We start from the raw sequence: 24,635 nt of genomic DNA, 5'->3' as shown, positions 1-24,635 counted from the left end.
AATGCCCCCCCCAATTTGTAGTTGAACAACGGGTTCTTTTTCCCTATATGCATGACCTTGCATTTTTCCACGTTAAAGCGCATTTGCCATTTGTTTGCCCAGTCTTCCAGCTTGCCCAGGTCCCTTTGCAGGTCCTCACACTCCTCCCTGGACATAACTCTGCCGCACAGTTTGGTATCGTCTGCAAATTTTATAACCTCGCACTTTGCCTCCTTTTCCAGGTCATTGATAAATATGTTGAAGAGTAACGGCCCCAGCACCGATCCCTGTGGCACACCGCTCGTGACTCCCCGCCAGTCAGAATATTGTCCCTTTACTCCAACCCTCTGCAGTCTACCCGACAACCAGTGCTCGATCCATCTGTGCACATCCCCTCCCACCCCGTGGTTCCACAGCTTCCTAAGCAGCCTTTCATGTGGCACCTTGTCGAAAGCCTTTTGAAAATCGAGGTAAATGATGTCTATAGGTTCCCCATTGTCCACCCGACTGCTTATTCCCTCAAAGAAGTACAGAAGGTTCGTTAAGCATGACCTTCCCTTACAGAATCCATGCTGGCTTGTTCTCAGTAGGCCATATCTCTCGATGTGCTCGCAAATACCGTCCTTGATCATAGCTTCCACCATCTTCCCTATAATTGAAGTCAGGCTCACCGGCCTGTAGTTCCCAGGGTCACCCCTCGATCCCTTTTTGAAGATAGGTGTGACATTCGCCAATTTCCAGTCCTCTGGTACCTCTCCAGTTTTCAAGGATAGGTTGCAAACATGCTGGATTGTGCCCGCTATTTCTTGTCTTAGTTCTTTCAGAACGCTTGGGTGGATCCCGTCCGGGCCCGGCGATTTGCCGCATTTTAACCTGTCTATCTGTGTGAGGACATCCTCCTTACTTACCTCTATGTGTTCCAATTTTTCAGCCTGTTCCCCACTCATGAGCTCCTCTGAGTCCGGTATATTAGATGTGTCTTCTCTCGTGAAAACCGACGAGAAGAACATGTTCAACCTCTCAGCTACCTCTTTATCCTCCTTAATCACTCCCTTCCTATCCCCATCGTCCAACGGCCCCACCTCCTCTCTCGCTGGTCGCTTCCCCTTTATGTAACTGAAGAATGCCTTGAAGTTTTTTGCCTCCCTGGCCAGCCCCTCTTCGTATTTCCCTTTTGCTTTTCTAACCTCTCGGTGGCATTCCTTTTGGCATTTCCTGTGCGCCTGGTGATTTTCCTCCGTTGGGTCCTTTTTTGTCATTTATTGCCCTCTTTACTTCTGTTGAGATCCAAACCGGGTCCTTTGACCGCTTGTTCTTGCCGCCTTTCCTGAAACTGGGGACGTACATTCTTTGTGCTTCCTGCAGGGTGTCCCTGAATAGGGTCCAGGCGCTTCCTACAGTCTCCATCCTAAGGATGTTTCTGAGCTTCCTCCCCACCATTTTCCTCATAGCAACATAGTTCCCTTTCCTGAAGTTGAGCGCAGTTGTTGCAGTCCTCCTTACTGTGGGTGTCCCCCTTTCTAATGTGAATCTGATCGCGTTGTGGTCACTGTTGCCTAGTGGTCCTCCCACTTCTACCCCTCTTGCAGGCCCCCCTAATCTATTTAAGATGAGGTCAAGAGTAGCACTCCCTCGCGTCGGTTCCCTGACTAGTTGCTCCATGAAGCAGTCCCTCACAGCTTCTACAAATCCTGTTTCCCTAGTGCAGTTGGAGTGACCCGTACTCCAGTCAATCCCCGGGTAGTTCCCTAAAAAACAGGCAAAAAGTTCGGTTTCAAGTATAATGAGGGGGGTTACAACCCCCCCAAACCCCCCCAACGCCAGCGCGATGTCTGTTAAGTAAAATAGGGGGGTTCCCCACCAACACCCCCCGTCAGAACCCTTTAAAATAGTGCTTTTCTTCGGCACGCCGTCAACCTTACGCTCAGTTGTCTGCGCTAAGTTGTCGGCACGCCTTTGTCTTGCGCGATTTTGTCTATGAACCCATCTACCTTATTCCACTCACATGTATCGATACCTGTATCCACAGTATCCACATTGTACCTCTCCTTTATTGTACAACGTCTAGAACTGAAAAGGTATGACGGGATATAAATAAAGCTATTTCCTTATATTTAAATTTGTACCTATGTAAACCACCTTGACATTCTCAATAGGTGATATATCAAGCATTGAATAAACTTTTGACTAGTCTTTACTGCTCCCAATTTATATGAGCTCTATTTCTTTGAAACATTTTGTTTAATTTGAATTTATCATTATATAATTGATTTGGTTTCATCCAATTTTTTTTGCTTTGGAATATTTAAAATAATGCAAAGAAACACGGGTTATTTCCTTGTGAAAAAAAACATGTGTTCATAGATGTTCAGATGAACTTGTTAAAGGTCATATGAAAATCTTAATTTTGTCTTCTCATACTGATCGGAAATTACTTTGGCTAATGACATTTGCATTTTAAAAATCCCGGAAAACCCTTTCCCTTTGAAAAATATCTACGTTGCCTTTCAAGCTTGCTGTCAGCATATAAAAAATACAATATCATATCATTACGAGAAAGCAGTAAAAGCAGTTTCATATTTTTTGCATGCATTATAAAATAAAACGTCATCATTCATGGCAAACTGGGTTTAGAAGAGCACGTGTGAGCTGCAATTAGCATGTTCCTTATGTTTTATTTAAATTTCCAAATTTTTGATATTACCTGATTTATTTTTATCATATTCCTTTGGGCTATGTGCACTTCCCACATAAGGGCTGAAAGGCTGGCTGCTAAAGAGATTATCACACTGTAGGCTGTGACAGAGTTTTTCCAGAAATCGTAGGACAAATGAGGCACTGTTTACAGGAGGAAGACTGACTGCGTGCTTCTCCCCATCAAAGGAGGCTGAAAAGGAAAATGTATATGTCAAATTCTAACATTTAATGTAAAGGCTTACTAATGTCAGTAATTGGAGAGGGCATAAAGCTAAAAGATCCCTTTTCTTCAACACAAAGCCAAGAAACCATAATATTTTGGTTAGTAGCATTACTAACATTGTGGGTTAAAAAAAAAAAAATAATAAAATTCAGGCAACAATGTATGTTTCTTGAAAGACTCGTCAGCAGACGCTGACTTTGCCCTTCGTGAAGAAAAAAATATGTATACTAAAAAAAATCCCTCAAAATAAACCGCCTAGAAACCTGAATAAGCGGTTTAAAAAATCTTTTAATAAACTTGATGGAGAAGAAAGCAATCCTCACTAACTGGCTGTCCCGTGATCCCCCTTCCTATGCCCAATGGAGATCCTTGATGATAATCCATGCTACGCCAGAGCGGAGACCGGTGGGAGACCTGGATCATGGACCGGGTCGTAGATTTTGTCAGACCTGGGAATGCTTCTGGCAGGACCTCACACCGCATGCTTGCAGTAGACTATTGAATCTAAGTTTGACTCCGACTCTCAGTTTTTGTTATGGCAAAGGACTCTGGGGGTGGGGAGGGACAGGGAGGGGGGGGTGCTTGCAGTGTTATTTACTGGTTGATTCTGCTAATTGTCCTTGCTTGTTTATCGTTGAACCAATAAAAATCATTTGAACATAATAAACTTGAAACCTATGGTAGGGTTGGGAGAAAAGGTTTGTATAAATTTCTCAATTATACCATTTTAAATTGTTCTGAGAACAACAGAGAACCCTCAGTTCACCGTGGCGTTTCAGAAAAGCAATTGATCTCTCATGGGAACCTTTCTAGTGGACCCTCCACAACGGAAAATGGTCGCTGTGAACATCCATGGGCCTCTCTAATCTTTCAAAATTTTGATAGGGAGATACTATTTATTCCTCTGTGATATTACTTATTTAAATATCAAATTGTCACAGCTCTTAAACTGGTCTTAAAATATTGTGCAATACCCTATACATAATCCTAAATATAATATTTAGTGAAATGCTCAGATCCTACACCCCGTGTTTTAGTGATAACACCAAACTGAGGTTCATAAGGGGACCCTTATGAACCTCAGTTTGGTGTTATCACTAAAACACGGGGTGTAGGATCTGAGCATTTCACTAAATATTATATTTAGGATTATGTATAGGGTATTGCACAATATTTTAAGACCTCTCATCTTTGACATGTTCCAAAATCAATATTGTAAAAAAAAAAAAATATATCCACTTCCATATAAGTTTAAGTATTATTTACTGTAAGGAATTTGCTGGTGAGTACACAGGAGTGTGTGTATCGGTGGGACTCAAAGCTTATATGAGAAACAGCAAGCTCGAAATTCTCAAGAACTGTGTAAAGTTTTAGAAACACCCAGCCAGATTTTAGACTCCACATGCGAGTTAATTTACGGTAATCCAGTGTGTCTGAGTCGTACTATGCCTAATTAGGTTCAATTACAATATAAGGCATTATAGAATGTATAAGCTACATTATATTATAGCAGTTTGAAGAGAACAGATATGAGTGGAGTAATGGGGAAGGGAGGAACTGAGGGTCCATGACTGTACTGGTGTTATGGAATTTAGTGATACTAGGTATATTGAATTAATTGTATATAGTGTGTATCTGTTGTAGAATGTTTCCATCCTAATGCCAGTCATGTTATGCCTTTTACCTAAAGTTGATTACATGGTTATGAGATGTCTTTATCTTTACTATTATCTTGTCTTTTTGGAGCCGTTTAGTGGTCTAAGGAAGAGTATATAATTAATTAAGAATTTTTATGTTTCCATTAAGTTTATTGTTATTCTTTATATTTGCCCTTTTTTTCTTTCTTTATAATACTGTATACAATATGTACATTTCATGATTTCTTGCTTATCTATTCCTCTGAATTTCTGTAACAAGAGGATTCTTGTGTTATAAATGTTAAAATCTATAAATAAATTTAAAAAAGAAACATTTCAATTAAAATATTTATGTCTAACAGTGAATGTTTGCAGAAAAAAAATTTGCAAAGGAGCATTATTTGTCTCCGAGAACGTGATGCTATATTCTCATCATCCCCAGATTGTTAAGAAACTAAGGCATTTTTCATGAGTCCATTAGGGATTCCTATCAAAAAAATGAACAGGGCCAATATTAAGGACTAGCATAAAACCGATCTCTTTCTAGATCTGTAATTCATTGAGTCACTAGGACTCGAACACAAGTCAATGGCACCTAACTAGATTAATTGTAGTGCAACACAAAATTCATGAAATACAATTTTCAAATTTTACTCCCTAGATTTTAAATAACTAGCAACTCAACATTCAGATGCAAGCAACAGTTCTGCAGCGAGCTGTGGCCATCTGAACGTCTGCATTGACTACCATATGTATGATGATCTACCAGTTATTTATTTATATATTCCCACTTCAACTGTCGAACCAAAGCATTATCAAAGGAAAGAACTCCAATTAATGACAGGAACACAAATAACGACACTTCCAGGTAACAGGGGGACAGCAGAGGCTATCCAAAGGCCACGTCAGGGCTTAAGAGGGACCAAAAGCTTGTTCAAAAGGTTAGCGAGAGTTTGTCTGTCTAAAACAGTGTCTCCCAAACTTTTTTTTAGCTCTGGCACTATAAATGGAGCAAATGTTTTTCATGGCACATTATAATTGAAATTACACTTCTCCCTCCTAATCCGCAGTTTCAGCATCCGCGGTTTCGGTTATTTGTAATTTTTTTTTAGATCCATTTTCATTTTGGGGGCTATTTTTAAACCCTCTTAGACCCCCTCTTAAGCCTTACCTGGTGGTCTAGCAAGTTTTCAAGGCAGGAGCGATCTTCCTGCTCTCCTGCCCCGTGCAGATCACTCATAAGAAATGGCTGCCGTGAGCTCCCATAGTCTCTCAAGACTACGACGGGAGCTCACGGCAGCCATTTCCTATGAGTGATCTGCACGGGGCAGGAGCGTAGGAAGATCGCTCCTGCCCCCAAATCCCGCTAGACCACCAGATAAGACTTAAGGGATGCCAGGGGGAGGGTCAGAGCCGGCCCAAATATTATTCACAGTTTTTTAATATTCGCAGGCCAGCTCTGCCCCTAACCCCCGTGGATATGGAGGGAGAAGTGTATAAGATTGTAAAATCATCAAAAAATTAAATCAGAGTTATTTATTTAAAGTTCTTTAAGTTATGTATGGGTAATTGTAACAATGGTGAAACTAAAGTAAATAGAATAGAGTTGGTAATCAATGCAATGGATGAGCTTGTTTTTGAATGCAAACTAACTCAAAACGTGGCTCGATAGTCAACAGGCAAACACACATTTCATCATCCACCATCTGCAGTCTTTCTCTTTATTTTTCGATTTAATTTCTGTCAGAGATGAACATCCAGGTTCGCAAAGAAAAGAAGATCCAAACAATAACAAAGCCTTGATTGATTTGTTGCTCGTTAGGTTAACGAATGCATACAAAATAAAAATAAAATTACTTGCCGTTAATTTTCAAGGACCAACCATGTCAAAGAATGATGCTTGTCTGGTTGGTTGTATCCTTACGTATGCAAATGCTCATAACATTGACAGACTTTTGCGTATGCGACGTACATGTCATCTCTTCTAGCGTATTTTTATGAAGGGAATTTTTTTAAATAAAGTAAAATTTTGGAATCTCTTGTCGCACATCACTAAATTAGATTGTAAGCTCTTCTGAGCAGGGACTTTCTATTGTATGTAAAAATGTACAGCTCTGCAGATGCCTTTCAGCGCTATAGAAATAATAAATAGTAGTAGTGTCACTTTGCTGAGGCACACAGTTTGAGAGACACTGATCTAAACCCAGTAAAAGAAGTTCCTGGCTTTCAAAGAACAAGTGATCTCAGAAAGCCAGTGTGGCAAACTTGGAGTTGTTGAGGGAGACAAGATATATAAAAGGAGACTTTAAGAGACATAGTAAAAGTTCCAGCTCTGGTCTGCCAGTCCTTGTGCTGCCCTAGAGAAGCAAGGTCACCTGAAAGATGACCACTTCTGAATGGCAAGAAATTATGCGTTAGCCAAGGCATGCCCTCCAATGATGCAGTATCCTTTTGTGCTAAGACTGTACCACCAGGAAGGAAGGGCTAGGACTGTCATTGTCACTGTAGTTGACGTAATCAGGCAGCTGTGTGGCTAGTGGCCATGTGGATCCCTTGATATCTGGCCTGCCTGGCACAAAGGCAGTATATGCATCTTAGATTATTGGAAAAGGGCAAATGTAGGGATAAATGTAGGCTTTTAATCAAGTCTCAAGTTTAATCCATCCCATTTGGAAAACCTTCTCAGTAGTTTGCATACCACAAAAGGACAGACTGAAAATAGTAGACATATGGAAATTACAATCTTATTCAAAGGAGAGAGCAGAAAGGGGAATGTGTGTGTGTTTATTCAGGCTGATTTGCTGCATACTAGAGAATGACACGGTGACAAAATTTATCACCGTTCCCGTCCCCGCAGATAACCGCGGGAAATAATCCCATGTCATTTTCTAGTGTCTATCTCAACCTCGGTCCTTCTACACCAGCATTCTTCAATGCAAGGCTTGAGGGTCAGTGGTTGTGCCTAATTATACTCTGATTCTTCCCTTTCTCCTTAAAGAATGACATGAAGATCATTTCCCGCGGTTATCCGCGGGGACGGGAACGGTGATGAATTTTGTCACCGTGTCATTCTCTACTGCATACCTCAGGACCCTCAGCAAAAAGCAACAGAGCACAGCAGGACAGAAGGAAACTGAAAGCCCTAATGATTTCAATAATGAAATAGAAAGGTCTTCAAGCCAGACAAATTTCCAAAAGGATTCCAAGTGTAGATACAGAGGCAGGGCACTTCGTAGTATGGGACCTGACACTGAAGATGGATTTTCAGATAGCGTCTACGACAATTGGTAGGGGGGGGGCATTGCCCCCTTTGCCCCCCACTAGGTTCAGTGTTGCCCCCCCTCCTCACCGAGCTTGACACCTGGGCTTGCCATCAGCTGATCTTGGCAGGGGAATCCCTGATCAGCTGATCGGTGATCCCCCTGCCGTGATCACCTGAACCAGCAGGGAGAGCACCGATTCCTCCCTCTCTCCCCCACTGATCCCTCCCAGCCCTCCTCCAAAGATAGCCCCCCTCTCGCTGAGGCCAAGATATCCTGACACCCCCATCTCCCCACACACCCTATACCTTTCAATGAAAAAATTGGCAAGAGGGATGCCCACTCCCTCCTGCCGATAGGGCTGCCTCTTCAAAATGGTGGCCCTTTATCCTCCCGGATTGTGGAGGAAATCGGGGCTCTCCCTGTTGGTTCAGCTGATTTGGCAGGGGAATCCCACAATTAGCTGATGTTAAGCCTGGGAGTAGGGGGATGCGGGGGAGGGGTAGGCAGGAGGAGTACTATCCCTGGAGGGGACTGGGGGGGGGATCACGGGGGATCCTGCAGCAAGTTTTGAGAAAATCAATTTCTTGAATGACAAATGACACTCGGTAAGGACTTCCTGCATCCTATAAATTGTCTTCCTACTAATTTTAACCTATGAATTGTTATTCTATGAATTGACTTCCTATCAATTGTTGTGATCCCTATTTGAAATTTATTTGCTGCCTCCACCTTTGTAAATGTTTAATAGTGGTCACCCTGTATATGTGGCAGGGGGGCATGAATCTTATAATATTCTATAAATTATGTGTGTACCTGGAAGACATGTCCATGTCCCACCCATGTGTGCTCTCCCTTGCATTTACATGTTAATAGCATTTATGCATGCCCTTCCAGAATGGTGCTTATGTGCCTGGTTACAGAATTGCCCTTTAAGCCCCCAAATGGTCTGTATCAGCATCATTGTTATTGCACTCAATAAAAGTCGCTATGATAATTATTGCATAATCAAGTGTAGAAAGACTAATTAAATATTATTAAGTAATTATGCGTGAGGGGAATGGTGGAGAAATTTAGGCAAGGACAGTAGTCCCTTGGAAACTAAAATCTAATCAAGCACAAAAAATATATAAATATGTAAGTCAGAAGGGCTAGAAAAGGTTCAAAGAAGAGCGACCAAGATGATGAAGGGGATGGAACTCCTCTCATATGAGGAAAGACTAAAGAGGTTAGGGCTCTTCAGCTTGGAAAAGAGATAGGATTAAAGTCTACAAAATCCTGAGTGGAGTAGAACGGGTACAAGTGGATTGATTTGTCACTCCGTCAAAAATTATAAAGACTAGGGGACACTAGAAGTTACAGGGATATAGTTTTAAAACCATTAGGAAGAAATATTTTTTCACTCAGAGAATAGTTAAGCTCTGGAACATATTGTCCCTCTCTCTCTCTGTTCCTACCATATATTTCTGCTCATCATCGGAATCCTGTGCTTCCTCACTCCTGCTTTTCCGTTGTATTCCGGTCATCTCTACAACCCATCTCCAGTCCCCAAGAGGCCCTCCAACTCCTAAGAACTAATCTCTGTTCTTCCTGGGTCACCAGTCCCTGAACCCCTCCTCCATTTCTTATCGCTGGACTTAATCTAAAACCTCCCACGCCTCATTTGAAATTCTTTTATTAATGTCCCCGTCCCCAATTCTATTCCTACATAATTTTGTGAAAGTCAGATGTATCCATACGATAAGTTACCCAACAAAGAACAGTCCCATGTTTCTTCAGCTTGGAAAAGAAACGGCTGAAGGGAGATATCATAGAAGTCTACAAAATCCTGAATGGAGTAGAACGGGTACAAGTGGATTGATTTTACGAAGGCTAAGGGACTCCTCCAGCTGTGCTAGTGATTAAAGCAAAGCACTACCAGCAGGCTCGCTGGCTCCACAGCCTCTCCCGATCTCCTCAGTCTCTGCTACACTGGAGCAGCTGATGTAACTTCCTGTTCCGGTGCAGCAGGGACTGAAGAGAGTGCAAAAAGGCTGGAGTTGGCAAACCTGCTGGCAATGTTCTACTTTAATTGCTAGCACTACCAGCAGGCTATAAAAGATTTGAGGGAGGGAGGGAGGGATATATTGGACTATGGCGGGTGGTGGCAGTTACAGGTGGTTGTATCCTGCTACATTGGAATGGTTAATGTCATTTCCTGTTCCAGTGTAGCAGGGACTGAAGAGACTGCAAGAGACTGGAGTCGGCGAGCCTGCCGGCAGTACTTTGCTTTTTAGAGGGAGAAGATTATAGTGGAGTGTGGCATAAGGTGATGGGGCAAAGCCGAGGAGACAAGGGACGTTAATACTAGTTAAAATTTTTAACGCACATTAATCGCGTTATTACTGTGTTAAATGTGCAGCCCTAATTATTACATTAGCGATTAGATTCTAGAGAGCATATTGGATAGCGATCAGTCATTATAAGGAGAAAATATAAGTCTTTAACATTCTCCTGAACCCGACATAAGTTTAGGGGTAGTCTAGAACAGCAGGTTAAGAATCAGGGAAGCCAGAGTTCAAAGTCTACAGTCACTCCTTGTGATCTTGGGCAAGTCACTTAAACCTCCCAATGCCTCAAGTACAAACTTACAATGGAAGATCTCTATTTCCAACCTCCCTGTGTGTACACTTCCCCCTCCGTATTCGCGGGGGTTAAAGGCAGAGCCGGCCCGCGAATATTAAAAACCCTATCCCCCGCTTCCCTGGCTATTTTAAACCCTGAAAGCCCCCCCTTAAGCCTTACCTGGAGATCTAGCGGGTTTTCGGGGTAGGAGCGATCTTCTCATGCTCAAGGCAGCCATTTCCTGTGAGCGATCTGCACGGGGCAGGAGAGTAGGAAGATCGCTCCTGCCCCAAAAACCCGCTAGATCTCCAGGTAAGGTTTAAGGGGGGGCTTACAGGACTTAAAATAGCCCAAAAAATTAAAATGTATTATTTGATTTAAAACCGCGAATAAACGAATTCGTAGATACTGAAGTCGCGAATACAGAGGGGGAAGTGTATATATGTATGTGCACATCTGTTTACCTCCGCCTCTCCCTGACCTGGTGAAGAGGGGAAAGGAGTGGTTACTGTGCCATTCAAACCAAACACTAGATGGCTGGTAAAGAATAATAAATGAAACAGGCAGGGCTTAGTTTATTGGGTGGGGGGGGGAGCAGCCCAAAACACAGGACCGTCATTGCTTCACAGACTCCACAGCAGCAGGGGTGTTTTGCTCCAATCCCTCTTTCAGGCAGCCTGTTGGGAGAGGAGAGGAGGGTGTGAGCCCGGAGCTGAAGACAGAAAATTACTCTGCTCCCTAAACCAGCTCTTCTAGGCTTGTCTGCTTTCTTTCTAATGCCACATTCCCACAAGGTGCTATGGTCCTACAACAAAAATATTGCCACATTTCACCAACAGCTGCCAGAACATGGCAAACAGTACAAACTGCATGTTTGATTCACATTGATGCTAATACACTTCTTCCTCCATATTTATGGGGGTTAAGGCAGAGTTGGCCCGTGAATATGAAAAAGTCATGAATAACTTTAGGGCCGACTCTGATCCACCTCTGCCTCTCTCCTGGACCTCTCCACTGTACTTACTTTTTACAGCCTGGTAGTCTAGGGGTGAAGCAGGGCAGGAGCGATCTTCCTATGCTCCTGCCCCGTGTAGAGCCAGAACAAAAATGGCTGCTGTGAGTTCCCGTGGTCTCGTGGGAGCTCACAACAATTATTTTTGTAACCAGTTCTGCACAGGGCAGGAGGGTAGGAAGATCGCTCCTGCCCTGCTTCACCGCTAGACTACCAGGTTTTAAAAAGTAAGTGGAGAGCTCCGGGAGGCGGGTCACCCAGACGAAACCCACGAATAACCGAAGTCGCGAGTTCTGAACCCGCAAATATGGAGGGGGATGTGCATAACAGTTTGTCTATGTGTGAAGGCCATGCAAGCACCTATTCCAAACCTGTTTTTAAAAGGCTCATAGGCACTTATGTGATTTTATAAAACGTTAGGGGGAAAAAGTGGCAAAAATCAGACCTAAATTAAAGCTGTGGACATTTACATCTACTTAAGAACAGGTATGAAAGAGTGCATGTAAAGTATGTAACATGCGTAAATTGCAACTCCACATGTACACCACCCCCAAACATGTGTACATGTGGGTTACATAAAAGTTATATATGCCTGCTGGGAACTATGCATACATTTACACATTGTTAACCTAGGTATTTGGGGCCTTCAAAATCTGATGCCCTAGGCAGTTTCCCATGCTGCATATGCTTTCATTTATGCTTGTATAAAAGAGGGGAGGATGGGCGAAGCCTTTTGAAATACATTTGAAGCAGGGGTAAAATAATGCTCAGGATGGAATAAGGTAATGATAGAAAAACAAGGAATTCTCTGCTTCAGTTTTTAGTGAGAAGGACCACTCTGCGGCCCTGGAGAAGTCATTTCCCGTTACCTCAGATACTCACTTAGATTATAAACTCTTTTGAAAAGGGACGTATTGTTCCTGAATACACATCCAGCAGCCCTATGAAAAGACTACTACCTGCTACTGTAATACTTATGAGCCCCAGTCATGGACCAAGAACATTAGGAGAGGATGTAAGAGGGAAAAACAAAATCCCTAAGCAGTTGTAAATGTTCATGAGGGGTGGTAGACTCAAGAGTAATGTTAGGAAAAGCACAGTTACTTACCGTAACAGGTGTTATCCAGGGACAGCAGGCAGATATTCTTAACGCATGGGTGACGTCACCGACGGAGCCCCGGTACGGACACTTTTAACTAGAAAGTTCTAGTTGGCTGCACCGCGCATGCGCGAGTGCCTTCCCGCCCGACGGAGGAGTGCGTGGTCCCCAGTTAAGATAAGCCAGCTAAGAAGCCAACCTGGGGAGGTGGGTGGGACGTAAGAATATCTGCCTGCTGTCCCTGGATAACACCTGTTATGGTAAGTAACTGTGCTTTATCCCAGGACAAGCAGGCAGCATATTCTTAACGCATGGGTGACCTTCAAGCTAACAGAGAGGGAGGAGGGATGGTTGGCCATTAGGAAAATAAATTTTGTAACACAGATTGGCCGAAGTGTCCATCCCGTCTGGAGAAGGCATCCAGACAATAGTGAGTAGTGAAAGTGTGAACTGAGGACCAAGTGGCAGCCTTGCAGATCTCCTCGATGGGCGTGGAGCGGAGGAAAGCCACAGAAGCAGCCATAGCTCGGACCCTGTGGGCCGTGACAGCACCTTCCAGTGAGAGACCGGCCCGAGCATAACAGAACGCAATGCAGGCAGCAAGACAATTGGAAAGCGTCCGTTTAGAGACAGGACGACCTAGATGGTTAGGGTCGAAGGACAGAAAAAGCTGGGGGGACGAGCGGTGAGCCCTGGTACGGTCAAGGTAGTATGCAAGGGCACGCTTACAGTCTAGTGTGTGTAACGCCTGTTCCCCAGGATGAGAATGGGGCTTAGGGAAAAAGACAGGCAATACAATGGACTGGTTGAGGTGGAAGTCCGATTCCACCTTGGGGAGAAATCTAGGATGGGTACGCAGAACCACCTTGTCATGGTGAAAAACAGTGAAAGGTGGGTCGGCAACCAGTGCATGCAGCTCACTAACCCTCCTGGCAGAGGTGATGGCAATGAGGAAAAGCACCTTCCACGTAAGAAATTTGAGTGGATTTGAGGCAAGAGGCTCAAAAGGAGGTTTCATGAGGGCGGATAAAATCACATTCAGGTCCCAGACGACTGGAGGAGGCTTCAGCGGTGGTTTGACATTGAAGAGGCCTCTCATGAACCGGGAAACCAGTGGATGAGCCGTGAGAGGTTTTCCGAGGATAGGCTCATGAAACGCAGTGATGGCACTGAGGTGGACTCTGATTGAGGTAGACTTGAGGCCAGCGTCGGACAGAGAGAGCAAATAGTCCAGAACAGTTTCCACTGCCAATGAGGTGGGATCGTGGTGATGTAGTAGACACCAAGAGGAGAACCGGGTCCACTTCTGATGGTAACACTGGAGGGTGGTCGGTTTCCTGGAGGCATCCAAAATACGACGGACAGGCTGAGACAGATTGTCTGGAGAGGTCAGCCCGAGGGAAACCAAGCTGTCAGGTGGAGCGAAGACAGATTGGGATGCAGTAGAGACTGATGCTGCTGTGTAAGTAGAGTAGGAAACACAGGAAGAGGAATGGGCTCTTTGGAGCTGAGCTGGAGCAGGAGGGAGAACCAGTGTTGGCGAGGCCACCGAGGGGCGATGAGAATCATGGTGGCTCTGTCCCTGCGGAGTTTGAATAACGTCCGCAACATCAGAGGCAGTGGAGGAAAGGCATAGAGGAACCGATCCGTCCAGTTGAGCAGGAAGGCATCCGGGGCCAGACGATGAGGAGAGAAGAGTCTGGAACAGAACTGGGGCAGCTGATGGTTGTGAGGAGCTGTAAAAAGGTCCACCTGCGGAGTGCCCCACCGAGCGAAGATGGAGCGGAGTGTGGGAGGATCCAGAGTCCACTTGTGAGGTTGAAGGATGCGGCTGAGATTGTCGGCCAGGGAGTTCTGTTCGCCCTGGATATAGACAGCCTTGAGGAAGAGACTGTGGGCCGTGGCCCAGGTCCAGATGCGGATGGCCTCCTGACAGAGGAGGGGAGATCCGGTGCCGCCTTGCTTGTTTATGTAGTACATGGCGACTTGGTTGTCTGTGCACAGGAGAAGAACCTGAGGGTAGAGAAGGTGCTAGAAAGCCTTGAGGGCATAGAACATGGCCCTGAGTTCCAGGAAATTGATGTGATGTTGACGTTCCTGAGGGGTCCAGAGTCCCTGGGTGCGAAGATCCCCCAGGTGAGCTCCCCATGCATAGGGGGAGGCATCTGTGGTTATGATCATGGAGTGAGGGGGTAGATGAAAGAGTAGACCGCTGGAAAGATTGGAGGAGTTCAACCACCATTGAAGAGATTGCTGAAGAGATGATGTCACAGAGATGGGATGAGAAAGAGGATCCGTAGTCTGTGATCATTGGTTGGCTAGAGTCCACTGAGGTGTCCTGAGGTGGAGTCGCGCCAGAGGAAGCACATGGACCGTCGAGGCCATGTGGCCCAGGAGGACCATCATCTGCCGAGCTGAGATGGCGTGATGAAGGAGCACCTGACGACAGAGGTGGAGCAGGGTCCGTTGTCGGTCGGAGGGGAGGAACGCCCTCATCAGAGTGGTGTCGAGAACTGCACCAATGAACTGAAGTCGCTGCGTGGGAAGCAGGTGTGACTTGGGGTAGTTGATCTCGAACCCCAGGAGATGGAGGCCACATTACCGTAAAGATGTACTTCGAGCTGAGTCGGTCCAGCGAATGGCCACTAGGATGGTCTCCGGACTCAAGGGTCTCTCATACGAGGAAAGACTGGGCAAGTTGCAGCTCTACTCTCTAGAGGAGCGCAGGGAGAGGGGTGACATGATTGAGACATTTAAGTACGTCACAGGTCGTGTCGAGGTGGAAAACGACATATTCTTTCCTAAGGGACCTTCAGTCACAAGGGGGCACCCACTCAAACTCAGAGGAGGGAGATTTGGTGGTGACACCAGGAAGTATTTCTTTACAGAAAGGGTGGTGGATCACTGGAACAAACTACCGGTGCAGGTGATCAAGGCCACTAGCGTGCTCGACTTTAAGACTAAATGGGACATCCACGTGGGATCTCTACGTGGGTCGAGCAGCACTCTGACTTAATGGGGTGGGACAGTGGAGTGGGCAGACTTGATGGGCTATAGCCCTTTTCTGCCGTCATCTTTCTATGTTTCTATGTTTCTATGAGATGGTGTGTTGAGTGGCTTGTAGCACAAGCGGAGAGGTAGGTGCTTTCACCAACCAATCGTCCAAGTAGGGGAACACCTGGAGGTCGTGAGACCTGAGGAAGGCCGCCACCACAATAAGGCACTTGGTGAACACCCTGGGTGATGATGCGAGGCCAAAGGGTAGCACTTTGTACTGATAGTGATGGTGCTGTATCTGAAACCTTAGATAGCGACGTGAAGTCGGATTGATTGGGATGTGAGTGTAGGCCTCTTTGAGGTCTAGGGAACATAGCCAGTCGTGTTGAGAGAGAAAAGGGTAAAGCGTGGCAAGGGAGAGCATTCTGAACTTTTCCTTGACCAGACACTTGTTGAGATCCCGGAGATCGAGGATGGGACGGAGGTCTCCTGTCTTCTTGGGAACCAGGAAGTAGCGGGAGTAGAATCCCTGACCCCTTTGGTCTGAGGGGACCTCTTCGATGGCATTGAGAAGAAGGAGGGATTGGACCTCCCTCAGGAGGAGGAGGGATTGGGAGGAGTGAGAAGCAGACTCTATGGAAGGATTTTCTGGTGGAAGAGTCTGGAAGTTGAGAGAGTAGCCGTGGCGAATTATGTTGAGGACCCATTGGTCTGATGTGATGACCTCCCAACGGCTGAGGAAGAATTGGAGGCGACCTCCGATAGGCTGAGGAAGAGGCAATGATGGTGGGAGACTGGCTATGCCCTGGAGAAAAGAGTCAAAAGGGCTAAGATGGTTTTGACGGAGGTAGAGGCTTGGCAGGTTGGTGAGACTGAGAGTGAGCCTGAGTTTGATGCTGTTGCCGAGGTCGGCGCGGCTGCTGTTGCGGCGGGTTGAGAGGTCTGGCGGAGAACCTGCGTTGGTAGGAAGACTGCTGTCTGTAGGCGCGAGCAGGTGGAGTCTTCTTTTTAGGTTTTACCAGAGTATCCCACCTGGTCTCGTGAGCCGAGAGTTTCTGGGTTGTTGAGTCCAGGGACTCCCCGAAGAGTTCATCACCAATGCAAGGTGCGTTAGCCAGGCGGTCTTGGTGGTTAATGTCGAGGTCAGAAACTCTCAGCCATGCCAGACGCCGCATGGCAACAGCCATGGCAGATGCTCTAGAAGTCAGCTCAAATGAGTCATAAATAGAGCGCACCATGAATTTCCGGAGTTGGAGAAGACTGGAAATTTGTTGTTGAAAAAGAGGGACCTTACGTTCAGGAATGTATTTTTGTAAGGAGGAGAGTTGTTGCACCAGATGCTTCATGTAGAAGGAGAAGTGAAAGGAGTAATTATTTGCCCTGTTGGCCAGCATTGCATTCTGGAAAAGGCGCTTGCCAAACTTATCCATAGTTTTTCCCTCTCTGCCAGGAGGGGTGGAGGCATAGACACTGGAGCCCTGAGTTTTCTTTAAGGTGGACTCCACCAGGAGAGATTCATGGGGCAATTGAGGCTTGTCAAACCCTGGGATGGGAATGACCCGGTACAAGCTATCCAATTTGCGAGGGGCCCCAGGGACAGTGAGGGGGTTCTCCCAGTTCTTATAAAAAGTTTCCCGTAGGATTCATGTACGGGTAACTTGAGGAATTCTTTGGGAGGTTGCTCAAAGTCTAGGGCATCGAGAAAGGCCTGTGACTTTTTAGAGTCGGACTCTAAGGGAATGGAAAGAGCAGCTGACATCTCCCTTAGGAATTTGGTGAACGAGGACTGTTCAGGTTTTGAAACGATATCAGCTACTGAGGGTTCCTCGTCTGTCGATGAAGTATCTTCCTCGGTACCGTGTGGGGAGTCTTCCCATAAGTCTGGGTCCCTGATGTCGGGGTGCGCACGGCGGGACATCGGTGTGGAGGGCTCGGCATGGCGGGTCTTAGAGAGAGACTTGCCGGAGCGTATAGAGGCGGTACCGGGAGAGGAAGACCGATGTCGTGCCTGGAACTGAGAAGGATCGGTATCGGAGCGGGTCTGTACCGCAGGTTGGGAGAGATGTGGTTCAGCCGAGAGGACCGGTATGGAAGTGTTGAGCGGTACTGAGTGGGTCGACACCGATGGGACGGTGCAAGGCTCGGACCGGTCCTGTACCGGAAGGTGCGGTGCCAGCAACGCCGGCAAGAGTTGTTGGAGTTGTTGCTGCAGCTGCTCCTGTAACTGTTTGGAGTATGGCCGCAATGCGGTCGTCCAGGGGAGGCACCGGTACCGCTTTTTTCTTTTTCGGTACCATAGGTGCTGCTCTACGCTCCGGCGATGAGGAGGCCGATGACGAGGCACTCACCGATATTGGAGCGGAGCGTTTGCGGGGTCGGTGCGGTGCCGCAACCGTGGCAGGAGGGCGCTCAAGGGAAGTGGAAGGCTTCTTAGCCGGCTTACCTGGGGCCAGCGACCCCGAAGAAGGATCCGGTGGCGTCGAAGTAGTCGGTGCCGACTTTTGGGGTGCCGTCGACGTCGCGGCAGATTCCATGGCAGATCCGGTGCCGAAAAGAATATTTTGTTGGATCTGCCTATTTTTCAATGTGCGCTTTTTAAGAGTAGCACAGCGGGTGCAGGTATCAGCCCGATGCTCCGGACCCAAGCACTGTAGGCACCAATTGTGCGGGTCGGTGAGAGACATCGGGCGTGCACACCGCTGGCACTTCTTAAAGCCCGGTTGAGGGGGCATGAAGGGAAACACGGCCTCCGCAAAATCAAAACCAGAGGCCTGTATGGTGGCAACAGGCCCCGCCGGGGCCGGCCCGAAAAAATAAAGAAAACTCAACGAGTTTTTTTTTTTTTAAAGAATAAAGGGATCCGAAAAGGAAAAAATTGAAAAGAAATGAAAAAATACGCGAGCGGGAAGGCAGAACTAAGTTTTTCAACAGCCGTTGAAACACATGCGACTTCTTCGCTCCGCGGAAACGAAGAAACTGGGGACCACGCACTCCTCCGTCGGGCGGGAAGGCAATCGCGCATGCGCGGTGCGGCCAACTAGAACTTTCTAGTTAAAAGTGTCCGTACCGGGGCTCCGTCGGTGACGTCACCCATGCGTTAAGAATATGCTGCCTGCTTGTCCTGGGATAATTCTTCTTTACGGAGAGGGTGGTTGATGCATGGAATGCGCTCCCAAGGGAGGTGGTGGAGAAGAAAATGGCGAGAGTTCAAACAAGTGTGGGATGAACACAGAGGATCTCTAATCAGAAAATAATGGGCATACATTGAAGGAACTAAGGCCAGTACTGGGCAGGCTTGCAGGGCCTGTGTCCCGTAAATGGACATTCAGTTAAGGACGGGATGGGAAGGGTTTCGATGGGATGGAGTGAGCTTTGATGGAGACTCCAGTAGATGGAACCTAAGAACACAACTGGGCAGGGCTCTGGGTTTCAGGCCCAGAAATATCTAAGAAAAAGGACCATTTAAACTAAATGATTGATTTATGGAGCATGTTACTATGTTAGTATGACATTCTAAGCTGGATGTGAAAGGGAGACTGAGGAAATTGCCAGACCTTAAAAATACAGAACTATAGGAAATAAAACAACCGATGTCCTTGGTTTGCTTCCTGCTACACTGTTCTAGGGCACCATGACCTTGGGGTTTTTGGAGGTGGAGCCAACTGCTGGATCAATTTTGCCTTATCTGGGAACCAATGGAATACGGCAAAATAGCTGCCATTACTACTAATCATTTCTACAGTGCTACTAGACGTACACAGCGCTGTACACATTATAACAAACACCTCCATAAAACTGAACGGCCTAGATTATCCTATCAACCCCTCCATAAAAATACTCGGAGTCATCCTAGACAGATGCTTAACCTTAGAAGACCACACCAGTGCCCAAGTCAAAAAATGCTTCTGCACCCTCTGGAAACTTCGCACCATCAAACACCACTTCGACCACCTCTCCTTCCGTTTACTGGTCCAATCATTAATCCTAAGCATACTGGACTACTGTAATATCATATACCTAGGAACCTATAAAAACACCATCAAACGTCTAAGAATAGTACAAAATGCCGCCGTCCGCCTCATCTTCGGCCTCAAAAAATACAACCACGTTAGCCCCTATTACGCCAAACTCCACTGGCTGCCGGTGGAGGCAAGAATCACCTTCAAATTCGCTTGCCTCTGCTTCAAAACCTTAGCAGGCTCTTCACCAATCTACCTATCCGAGCACCTTGAAATTACTGGCCCCTCTCGTACTCGAAATACATACCTGTTCTCTTTTCCCTCCCTGAAGGGCTGCCTGTACAAAAAAATTCCTTGACCGATCCCTAGCATTCCAAGCGGGCAAATGGAACAAATGCCTCTCCACTCTCATCTCCAATTCCCCCCCCCTATCAAACATTCAGGAAGTTAATCAAAACCTACCTTTTTGACAAATTCCTCTGATCTATCCACCCTCTTCCTTGCCTCCTCCTCTGACCTCGACTCACCCCCAGACCCTTCACCACCGCATGTAACACTGCTATTTGTAACACCACTGTATGTAACTTACAACAAATGTAACTACTCAGTATATGTCAACCTAGCTGAAAAAACAACTTCACCGTAAATTTATCGTCTAAAATGTAAATGTAAAATCACTGACAATGTATCATCTAAAATGTAAATGTAACATTATTGAAATTGTAACTTCGCTGTAAATGTACAGTCTCTTCATTTGTTAACCGCATAGAACTTCCATGGTAATGCGGTATACAAGAATAAAGTTATTATTATTACTTTCTCTGTCCCTAGTGGGTTCACAATCTGTTTTTGTACCTGGGGCAGTGGAGTGTTAAGTCACAAGGACCTGCAATGGGGACTGAATCCCAGTTCCCTAGGATCAAAGTCCACTGCATTAACCATCAGGCTACTTCTCTACGCCTGTCCCAACTTGGCCTGATGGTTGGGTATCAGTGCTGAATACTGGCGGCACCCGGATAACTTTCGGCACTGCTTTACACCTGGGTATTCAGCACCTGTACTGGCACCAAATATCTGGGCACGCTGACCATGGAGTTTAAATAAATAGGATGGTGTTTTCCTACCATTTATAACTCCCCATTACAATATGCCTTTCTTCTAGGACCCAATAGGAATATATTCCGATTCCCAGTAGATGTCAGCACTGTGCCTCTGGCCTTTGCTAATCCAGGAATCAAATCCATTATCATAGCCACTGACAGAAAATGAAACAGGTGAAATGTAAAAATTGAACCCTACATGAATGATTTATAAGATTCAGTTTTGGAAGATAAAATGAACAAAGGTTTTGCCCACAGACTTGATACAGCCAAAACGAAGAAAAACAAATTCTGATATAACTAAAGAATTCATCGTCTCAAATAGATGGCAAAAGCTCTATCAAGTCAAACTATGCAATGCTATTTCTCTCCTGTGAGTTTGAAGATGAGAAAAATGTTGAATATGAGATACAGAATTAAAAAAATTATTATTACTGTTCACAGCCCTGAGAGGGGGGCAAGCGTGGGTCTCAGCCATCAATCCATGACATCTATTGGAGGGAATCAGAGTGCACACATACTAGGTTCTGGAAAAAGCTGTGATATGTAGCCCATAGTTGTTGCAATAGGTGGCTAGATATGAAGGGTTGGTTATACAATGGGGAAATCCCCAAATAGCTGCAAATTGAGGATCACCGCACTAGAGAATGGCGATAACCATGGGAAACCATCTCCATGTCATTCTTTAAGAAGAGAGGGAAGAATCAGAGTGTGAATGGGCCCAGTCATTGACCCTCAAGCCTTGCATTGAAGAATGCTGGTGTAGAAGGACTGAGGTTGAGAGAGACACTAAAGAATGACAGTTTCTGGTATCCAGAGCTGAGATTGTGAAGTCATAATGCCTCATTCCTCCAATATCTAAGAGCCAACCTCATCAGTGATCTCACAATGGCTTGGCTGTCCTATACATGGCTCACATATGAATCAGACTATGGATGGGTTCAACCACTGACCCTCAAGCCTTGCATTGAAGAATGCTGGTGTAGAAGGACTGAGGTTGAGAGAGACACTAAAGAATGACACGGGATGATTTCCCGTGGTTATTCATGGGGACGGGGATGAATTTTGTCATCGTGTCATTCTCTACACTGCACCATAGCCCAGTAATGGCTAGTTCAGCTAAACTGAAAGCCCCTAAAAGCTAGAACATTACTAGGTAAACATTACTAGGTAAAAATAAAAAATGCCTAGTGGTCTATTTATGTCATAATCCAAGAAAGCACAGTTACTTACCGTAACAGGTGTTATCCAGGGACAGCAGGCATATATTCTCACATGTGGGTGACGTCATCTACGGAGCCCCGATGCGGAAGCATTTTCAAGCAAACTTGATTGAAGATTTAAGTTTGCTCTGCTGCTCCACGCATGCGTGCCTTCCTGCTCCACTAGGGGGTGCATCCCCTCGTGGTCTCCAGTTCACTTAACTAGCCAAGAAGCCAACCTCGGGGAGGTGGGCGGGTTGTGAGAATATATGCCTGCTGTCCCTGGATAACACCTGTTACGGTAAGTAACTGTGCTTTATCCCAGGACAAGCAGGCATGATATTCTCACATGTGGGTGACCTCCAAGCTTACTGAAGAGGGATGGAGGGAAGTTGGCAATTTAAGCAAATAGATTTCGCAATACCGATTGGCCGAACCGGCCATCGCTTCTGGACAGGGAGTCCAGACAGTAGTGGGAGGTGAAGGTATGAACCGAAGACCACGTGGCAGCCTTGCAGATTTCCTCAATAGGTGTGGACCTGAGGAAAGCTACGGAGGCTGCCATTGCTCGGACTTTGTGTCCCGTTACTCGACCATGCAGCGCGAGACCAGTCTGAGCGTAGCAAAAGGAGATGCAATCGGCCAACCAGTTGGACAAGGTGCGTTTGGAAACTGGGTGGCCTAACCGGTTTGGGTCGAAGGACAGAAACAGTTGTGGGACTTTCCGGTGTGGCTGAGAGCGTTGGAGGTAAAAGGCCAACGCTCTTTTGCAGTCAAGAGTGTGGAGCGCCACTTCTCCGGGGTGAGAGTGGGGCTTGGGAAAAAACACGGGTAAGACGATGGACTGATTGAGGTGGAAATCAGACACTACTTTAGGTAGAAACTTTGGATGGGTGCGGAGTACCACCTTGTCGTGATGGAATACCGTGAAGGGTGGGTCCGCTACCAGCGCTTGTAGCTCACTAACCCGCCGTGCGGACGTGAGCGCGAGTAAGAAAATTACCTTCCAAGTGAGGAATTTTGGATGGCATTTGTCTAGTGGCTCAAATGGAGGTTTCATTAATTGAGCCAGAACCACGTTAAGGTCCCAAACCACCGGGGGAGGTTTGAGAGGGGGGTGGACGTTCAGCAGACCCTTCATGAAGCGAGTGACTAAGGGATGGAGCGAGAGGGCTTTCCCTTCCAGGGGCTGATGAAAGGCCGCAATCGCACTGAGGTGTACTCGAATGGAGTTGGTCTTTAGGCCGGAATGAGATAGCTGAAGTAGATAGTCAAGGACCAGGGGGATGGGGACCGACACCGGGTCCTGGCTGTGGGAGGAGCACCAGGTTGAGAATCTGGTCCACTTTTGTGAGTAGCAGGTTCTCGTCGAGGTTTTTCTAGAGGCCTCCAATATCTCCTTGACTGATTGAGACACGGGGAGAGCAGTCAGGGGGAGAGAAACCAAGCATTCAGATGAAGAGACTGAAGATTGGGATGTAACAGTGAACCCTGACCCTGTGACAGTAGAGAGGGAAACAGAGGCAGAGGCAGTGGATCTCTGACACTGAGTTGAAGTAGCAGGGAAAACCACGGCTGGCGTGGCCAGCGAGGAGCAACCAGGATCAGGGTGGCTTGTACTGTTTTCAGGTGGACAAGCGTCCGCAGTATCAGAGGAAACGGCGGGAACGCGTACAAGAACCTTCCCTCCCAGTTGAGGAGGAAGGCGTCGGCCTCGAGCCGGTCCGGGGAGTATATCCGGGAGCAGAAGAGAGGCAGCTTGTGATTGTGAGGGGACGCGAACAGGTCTATTTGAGGCGTCCCCCACCTTTCGAACACTCCTCGTAGGATCTGAGAGTGTAGTGACCACTCGTGTGGCTGGAGGAGGCGGCTGAGTCTGTCCGCTAGGCAGTTTTGTTCTCCTTGTATGTACACCGCCCGAAGGAAGGTGTTGTTGGAGATTGCCCATTTCCAGAGGCGCAGGGCTTCCCGACAAAGGGGCCAAGACCCTGTGCCCCCTTGTTTGTTTACGTAGTACATCGCTACCTGGTTGTCGGTTCGGATGAGAACCACTCGGTCACGGGGCAGATGTTGGAAGGCTACAGCTGCGAGGTAGATGGCCCGAAGTTCTAGCACGTTGATGTGGCAGCGGCGGTCTTGTGCTGACCACATTCCCTGGGTGCGTAGGCCGTCCAGATGGGCTCCCCAAGCGTACTCCGACGAGTCCGTGGTGAGTACCTTGCTGTGGGGTGGGGTGATGAAGAGCAAACCTTTGGAAAGATTTGAAGAGTCGGCCCACCAGCGGAGCGATCGTTGCAATGAAGGAGTCACTGTCACGGGACGGTCGATCGGGTCCCGGTCTTGACGCCAGGGTCCATTGAGGGATTCTCAGATGGAGGCGGGCGAAGGGTGTGACATGGACGGTGGAGGCCATGTGGCCCAGGAGGGTCATCATCTGTCGAGCTGATACTGAGGTCAGCAGCGAGATCCTTCGGCTCAGTCTTACTAACGCCTCTAGGCGCGGAGGGGGGAGGAAGGAACGGAGGCAAACCGTGTCCAGCGTGGCCCCGATGAACTGTAGGGACTGCGAGGGGCGTAGTTGAGATTTTGGGAAGTTTATTTCGAACCCCAGACTTTGTAGGTAGGTAATAGTCTGTTGGGTCGCTGAGATAACCCCTTCCTTGGACGGGGCTTTGATTAGCCAGTCGTCCAGGTAGGGGAATACCTGGAGGCCCTGGGAACGTAAGGTTGCTGCTACCACCACGAGGCACTTGGTGAAGACCCGAGGTGATGATGCTAGTCCGAAGGGGAGGACTCGGTATTGTAGGTGCCAGTCCCCTACTTGGAAACGCAAAAACTTGCGGTGAGCGGGGTGCACTGGGACATG

General features: G+C 46.8%; 1 protein-coding gene across 6 annotated transcripts in view; it reads right to left on the bottom strand.

The window, feature by feature from the left end:
• SCML2 (Scm polycomb group protein like 2) overlaps window positions 1–24,635 on the bottom strand; it is a 198,704-nt gene that overhangs the window by 26,003 nt on the left and 148,066 nt on the right. For all 6 annotated transcript variants that reach the window (XM_033950597.1, XM_033950600.1, XM_033950595.1 and 3 more), the window contains one exon: window positions 2,684–2,866. In XM_033950597.1, coding sequence (XP_033806488.1) covers window positions 2,684–2,866 — 183 coding nt within the window. The remainder of the gene's footprint in view (window positions 1–2,683; window positions 2,867–24,635) is intronic.

This window comes from Geotrypetes seraphini, chromosome 6 (genome assembly GCF_902459505.1).
Source record: "Geotrypetes seraphini chromosome 6, aGeoSer1.1, whole genome shotgun sequence".
NCBI lineage: Eukaryota > Metazoa > Chordata > Amphibia > Gymnophiona > Dermophiidae > Geotrypetes > Geotrypetes seraphini.
This window is presented reverse-complemented; position numbering and strand designations above follow the sequence as displayed.